General features: G+C 41.7%; 1 protein-coding gene across 1 annotated transcript in view; it reads right to left on the bottom strand.

Moving 5' to 3' along the window:
* Positions 1–6,542, bottom strand: part of Thumpd2 (THUMP domain containing 2) — a 38,688-nt gene that overhangs the window by 17,967 nt on the left and 14,179 nt on the right. Inside the window, exons 5-6 of the mRNA XM_028765115.1 lie at positions 5,605–5,657; positions 454–541 (exon numbers count right to left, since the gene is read on the bottom strand). Of these exons, the coding sequence (XP_028620948.1) occupies positions 454–541; positions 5,605–5,657 (141 nt within the window). The remainder of the gene's footprint in view (positions 1–453; positions 542–5,604; positions 5,658–6,542) is intronic.

Here is a 6,542-nt window from a genome sequence, read left to right as displayed (position 1 = left end):
GGAGGGGTGAGGGGATTGGGGGTTCCTGGGTGGGTGGGGGATGGGGTAAGGGGACAACATAGGAAATGTAAATAAAACATCCAATAAAAATTAAAAAAAAAAAGAAAATACAACTTTCCGATTGTCAGTGGAACTTTCACAGACTGATGAAGACACTGGACAGTGAGAAAGCCGACTTTTTTAACGATGAAGGTCCTATAGGCCACATTTTTGGACTGTGACTCACAAGATCAGAAATAATAAAACACAATTCATTTTCTAGTCAAAATGCTTATAGAAGTTCAATGCAGAAAAGCAAAAAGCAAGAAATAAAAAAAAAAAAGTATAATCTGTAATGGCTTTTAAGTCAATTGACAGCTGCAAAAAATAAAAAAACAGAAAGGAGAGAAAGGAGAAAACAGAAGCAACCGGCTAGAGACTGTAGTTAGACAGGGATACAGGCATACTCCTGACCTTAACTTCTGCAACAGATGCCATAGCCCACGCTATAGTTGACCGCAGCCCGGCTGTCTGGATGTAAGTTCTGTTGGCTAAGGGAACTCTGCAAGGAAGAGACAAAGTAGGTATCAAATATTACTATATGCTAAATAACAGGATGCAAAAAATGATTATTTTGTCTCTGAGAAGCACTTTAACATATAAACCTGATATGTTCTCTGAACTAGAGGATATTTTAATCTCATTATTAAATACATTCTACATAGGCCATTTGTTTAATCACTTAGTGTGGTATTTAAGAATGACAATTTTTTTTAGACAACTGAAATTTAAACTCTCCTATGTTCACGTTACAAAAACATAATCACACATGAAGAAAACCTCTTACTTAGCACTTCCCATCCTTCTGCACAGAACAGCTGGCATCATCAAGAGGAACAGGGCTTTGTGATCTGGATGAAATATGGGGAATTTATAGTGTCGTCTGTAAGCGTGGTTTCTGCTGATTTGCATCTTTCTCAGAGGACAGAATGAGGCAGAAGCATACAAATAAGTCTCAGCTCTCAACTGCAGCACAGGCCCACCCTCTTCCTAGCTACCATGTTTCTACATCTGACAGACTTCAAAGTAGTTAAAAGTACTGCCAAACTATCATGTATCATTTCTGCCATTTTGTGTGGCTATAGGTCAGAGGTCAGCCTTGAGAGATGCTCCTCAGAGGCTGTCTGTCTACCTTCTTTCTCAAGACTGGTTCTCTGGGACCAGAAGCTTGCTGACTAGCCTTGGACTGAAGAACAAGTGCAGGGACTCCGCTGTCTCTGCCTCCCCAGTGCTGGGGCTCCATATGGAAGCCATCTGGGGTTCTGAGGATGAAGACAGGTCCTCACAAGGGTACAATAAGCATCTTATAGACTGAGCTGCCTCCCCAACCTCCATTTCTACTGCTTTAATGCATCAAGCAAGGGGTGTCACTTTGTAGCTGCTACTCTGATAAGGGAAATAGGCTATGATGTCAAGAATTTGTGCTGGTGTGTTTGGTAGGTTTATTTTAAAACCAGTGAGAAGGCTGTCACACAAAGCCACAGTTTTCTACACCCTTTTAAAAACCTTTCAGTGTAACTCCACACACTGACTTGTTATCAGTTTATTTCTCATCTTTGTCTGGCTTTACATTATCCTGTTTGTATCTTCTGCATGCCTCTTAAATTCTTAGAACCAGAGGAGACACTGTAACTGTGCACTTCCTGTCACAATTAGGTGGCTCTGTGTGGTAAACCCCTGTGAAATGGCCTTTTAATTGTAGCCTTTTCAGGAAATAATAGTCACAGTATAAACAGTGCTGTATTTATAGCTTTGAATTCCAGGCTGTAAACTGGCAGCAGATAGACCATAAAGTATTTTGATCAATGAATTTTGATCCTACAAAGTAAGCTTGGCAATTATCTTGCTGGAAAACACATCAGTTTATTCTATAAATATCCATCAGGAAGCGGAGTGGAAAACAGTCCCTAGTTGAGAATTTACAGTCTTCCTCCGAGTAGCAGGGATTTGTATAGGTCCTCTGAAAACTTTGACATATCTGTCAAATATAAATGCAATCTTATTCTGCTTAAGCCTAGGCATCACAGTCTGCTATGACCACAACAAATGGACCCATTCAACCAGCATGGCAGAGTCAAGGGGGAAGCAGCTCAAACTCTTAAGAATAAAAACAATCACCTACTTGTCTGGGATTTTTTAAAATCAGGTTTTAGTTGTTCAAAAAGAAAAACAGGCTTTGGTTCTTCCCATGTAAATAACTTTCTTTCTTCTCTTAAACAGCATCCTCCATTAAGACAAGGAGTGTGGTTTGTATCATTTTAATGCCTCGGTACAGCCCTCCCTCTCCAGGCACACCTGTGACCTGTGTGGGTTGACTGGATTTAGGTTAACCTCTGAGAATGGCTGTGAGGAACTCTTCTGATTACACGATTGGTGTGGAAAGTCCCATCTCACTGTGCACACGATTATTCCCTGAGTAGGGCCTCTGGGCTGTATACCATGGAGAGAGCAAGCTAAGCACTACGTGCATTAACACACTGCTTTCTGTGCTTGCCTGTGGATGAAATGTTTCTCTGCCTGTGTAGACTGTAACCTAGAGTTGGGAACCAACTTTTCTCCCTTAAAGTTGCTTTTGTCAGAGTATTTTATCACACAAACAGAAAAGTATCAAAGAAACGAAGACAGAAATTTTGCTACATCTGCCTGGAAGATCTTTTCTTCTCTTGTCCACTGGGGAGGCCTTAATCCCCTCACACCTTTTTTCTTTCATATTTTCTATCCCTCCTTGCCTTCCTTTCTCTCCTTCCTTGTCTTTCCCTCTTTCCTTCCTCCCTCCCCACTCCTTCTCCCTTCTCTGCTTCTGACACAGTCGTGCTATGCGGTCCTGGAACTCGCCTGTACCCAGAGCATCCTGTTGTAGATGACAAGCATGTGGCTCCACACCTAACCTTTCAAGTCTTAGGTCCGTCACCCATCTGCCACCCAATAGTTAACTCTTTCCTATTTGGTCAAGTTTCTATCATGGGCCACTCTACTGCCAGACTGGATTTCTTGAACTTAATAACTATCTTACTCAGAGACATAGTTGTTCACCGCAGACTAACTGAATGGATTCCTGTAGCTCTAGTAATATTCCCCCACCCCACCCCTTCCTGAATGGTTTCAAAAATACAAGTTAAAATGTATTCAGCAAACCCCGAACCTTGGAAACAGTCACACAGGTTGGCTTATTTAACCCCAACCACAAAGCTAGTTTGGTGGTTTGAATAAGAACAGCTCCCACAGACTCATCTATACAAATGCTTGTTCTACAGATGGTGTACTGTGAAGGAAGGGTTGGGAGGTGTGGCCTTGTTGGAGGAGGTGTGTCACTGGAGATGAGGTTTGAGGTTTGAAGGCCCATGCCAAACCCAGTCTCTCTCCCTCCTACTTGTGGACAAGATGTGAGAGCTCTTTACTACTGCTACCACACTGCCTGCTTGCCTGCTGCTAAGCTCCCCACCATGACGGTAATGAACTTCAGCCTCTGAAACTGTAAGCCCCAATGAACAATTCCTTCTATAAGTTGTCTTGGCCATGGTGTCTTATCACACCAATAGATAACTAAGATAGCTATAAAGTGGGTAATATTATTTTCTTGATTTTATAGCAAAGAAGAGATACCACGACCATGCTGGTGTGGGTATAGTTAATGCCCTTGAGATGTCAAACTGCTCTTCAAAAGATCCACACAGTTCTTATCTTTAAAAAAGCAACCTTTCAGGAACTCCTGCAATATTCTGATGTGGCCATTGGACATCCTGCCTATCTTATGCTGTTTCCTAGGTTCCCACTGTTGTCCATAGCCAGGGTCACCATGTTGTTCTTCTGGTTACACACACACAAATCAACATGTCAGCTTCGAGACACCTTTGAGACCACTTCTTTCCTTCACTGAGGTGGTCAATGCAACTTACCACAGGATATCAAATGTAACTTCTCATTACATTGTATGTTCCAGTTCTGAGTCTTAACCTTCAGGTACACAGGTGCCTTTAAACATTTAGCTTACTACCAATTGTTATTTGAAATGCTATATGCACGACTTGTGTTACTACAAGTATGGAAAAATTGGAATTATAAAATTTAATGACTTAAAAACACTTATATAAAGTTATATATATTCATTGAATTAAAATTTATCAGTTTTATATATAATTGAAAATTTAAAAGATTAGTTTATTTGGCACTGGAATCTAAATACATCACTGCTGTATTTTAGTACCACTAGGGTTGAGATAATCTCTTTCTAGTCAGTTTCTAGAGTCACCTTTTTTGGGGTAAGTAGAAAGTAGCTGGGAATGTAGTTGAGAAGTATATCTGTTGTACTGCATGTGTGGTAAAGCCCTGGGTTTGACCCCCAGCATCAAGGATGGGGGAGGGAGATAGAGAAAAGAAGAGGGAAGGACTGGGAGGGGGAGGCACAAAGAAACAAAAAGTGACTGAAACTTACTTTCTGCTATGAATTCTTATAAAATATGCTCTATGTTTAACTGTCTTACTTGGCCTTCATTTTGGTGATCACGAATAAACACACAGCTCAAATGTAACCATTCTGCAGTTTCCCCCATTCTTCCTGTCAGCAATTAGGGGATTAAAAAAAAAAGCCAGATAGGCAGAAGTACTGGAATTAAAGTCATCGAGGGCCCCACAGCAAGGCAGCCAGGACACCATGCAGCATACAGCAGGTGAGGCTTGGGTCTGAAGAGCTGGCAGTGGGTAACTGTGGCCCAGGGGAAGCAGCAGGCCACCAAGGCAGGTGACAGTCTCACAGGGGTTGCAGTATCAAGAACCTCATCTAACTCCTGGTCCTTGGACACCGGCAGAGCCTGCCATATGACTGGCAATAAGCAGGGACACTATCATTCAGCATTCGTGGGCATGTGCAGAGCTCTTGGCCTTGTGCTGGCCAGCGGCAGAGCTCCGCTGGAGAATAGCAATTATACATCAGGCATTTTAAAAACACATTCTTATGTAAGACTAAGAAAACGGGAGCTTAAGGCAAATGCAGAATTAACAGAAAATGGTATGTAAATCACTATACTGTGTGCATATTTTTAAATGCCACTGCTATTGACGTGCTTTCAAGAACCTAAGAGTGACCATTTGCATCCAATCAGCTTTCTCCCCAAAACACCTAGAAAAAGCAACTGTCGCCCACTAAGAATTCAGTAGATATGTTTTTTTAAAAAAAGAATTTGAACTTATTTAGTACTCTGCATGAGTAGAGAGACACTTGAAAATGATTTTTAAAATGAGCAATAGACACTCGTAATGAAACAACAATGGCAATAAAATCTGGAGAATGTTCAATATGCATTTATATAACTACGCTTCATTTTCTTTTTAAATTCCATTGCCAAGATGCCAACAGACTAACAATCTTAGCTTATACATGGACCTGTGCAGCATCCTTTCAAGATTTATCCTATAATCCATGGAAGACTGTGATCAACCTTTCTTAGCTCTAGTTAGATCAAGGCCTATCCCCAAGCAAAGACCTTGGCAAACTGCCTCCTCTGCTGTATCAATAGTCCATACCACATAAAGAAAATAAGTTCATAATTCTACAAATAGAGCCCTTACCTGAGCAGGGGAATCCCCACCACAGAGTAAGCGTCACTCAGGTGTATGAAGATCTGAAAGAACAAATACAGGCATCAGAGCAGCACAAGAAAACACCACGTCAAGCTACCGACAACTGGAAGCATTTGTTTTGAGTTCATATGACCTGGATTTTAATAAGAGACACCAAGACCTACTTGTCATGTCTGGAAAAACTCTATTATCTTTTGTCCTAAACCAGATGTAAACCAAATTTAAGTTCATTTTATAAAAAGAAAAATCTGAGGTCTAGGTGGTGCGTGAGCTCTAGGGTCCTGTGTCAAAGAACTCAGATCTTTCTGCTCTGGGACTCTCTGGACTGACGTAACTAGACAGAGTTGGGGTGGCTAAGACTTCCTCAAATCTGATCTAACCTCAAGCAAGACATACAGCCATGCAGAACTGCCTACTGAAGACAGCTCAGGCAAAGGACACTTCTGTAAGCCAGGGGGCCCTCTCCTCTACTATCTGCAAGTGAGTGTCTTGGTTAGGTTTCCATTGCTGTGAGAAACACCAGGACCAAATGTAACTTGGTGAGAAAGGGGTTTACTTCATAGTACAACTCTCAGGCCACTCTCCATCCCTGAGGAAAGTCAGGGCAAGAGCTCAAGGAGGGAACCTGGAGGCAGGAACTGAATCAGACACCATAGAGGATGATGCTTATTGGCTTGCTCCTAAAGTTTGTTCAGCTTGCTTTTCTTGTACTGGTCAGGACCACCTGCCCAGAGTGGCATTACCTACCCACAGTGAGCTAAGCTCTCTCACATCAATCATTAAGAAAATACCTTACAGACACACGCACAGGCCATCTGATGAAGGTATTGTCATTGAGATTTCTCTTCCCAAATAACTCTAGCTTGTGCCAAGCTGACAAAACCAAACCAAACCAAACCAAACCAAACCAAACCAAACCAAACCAA

The sequence above is a fragment of the Grammomys surdaster genome, unplaced genomic scaffold (assembly GCF_004785775.1).
Source record: "Grammomys surdaster isolate TR1022 unplaced genomic scaffold, NIH_TR_1.0 149, whole genome shotgun sequence".
In the NCBI taxonomy this organism is placed as follows: Eukaryota; Metazoa; Chordata; class Mammalia; order Rodentia; family Muridae; genus Grammomys; species Grammomys surdaster.
This window is presented reverse-complemented; position numbering and strand designations above follow the sequence as displayed.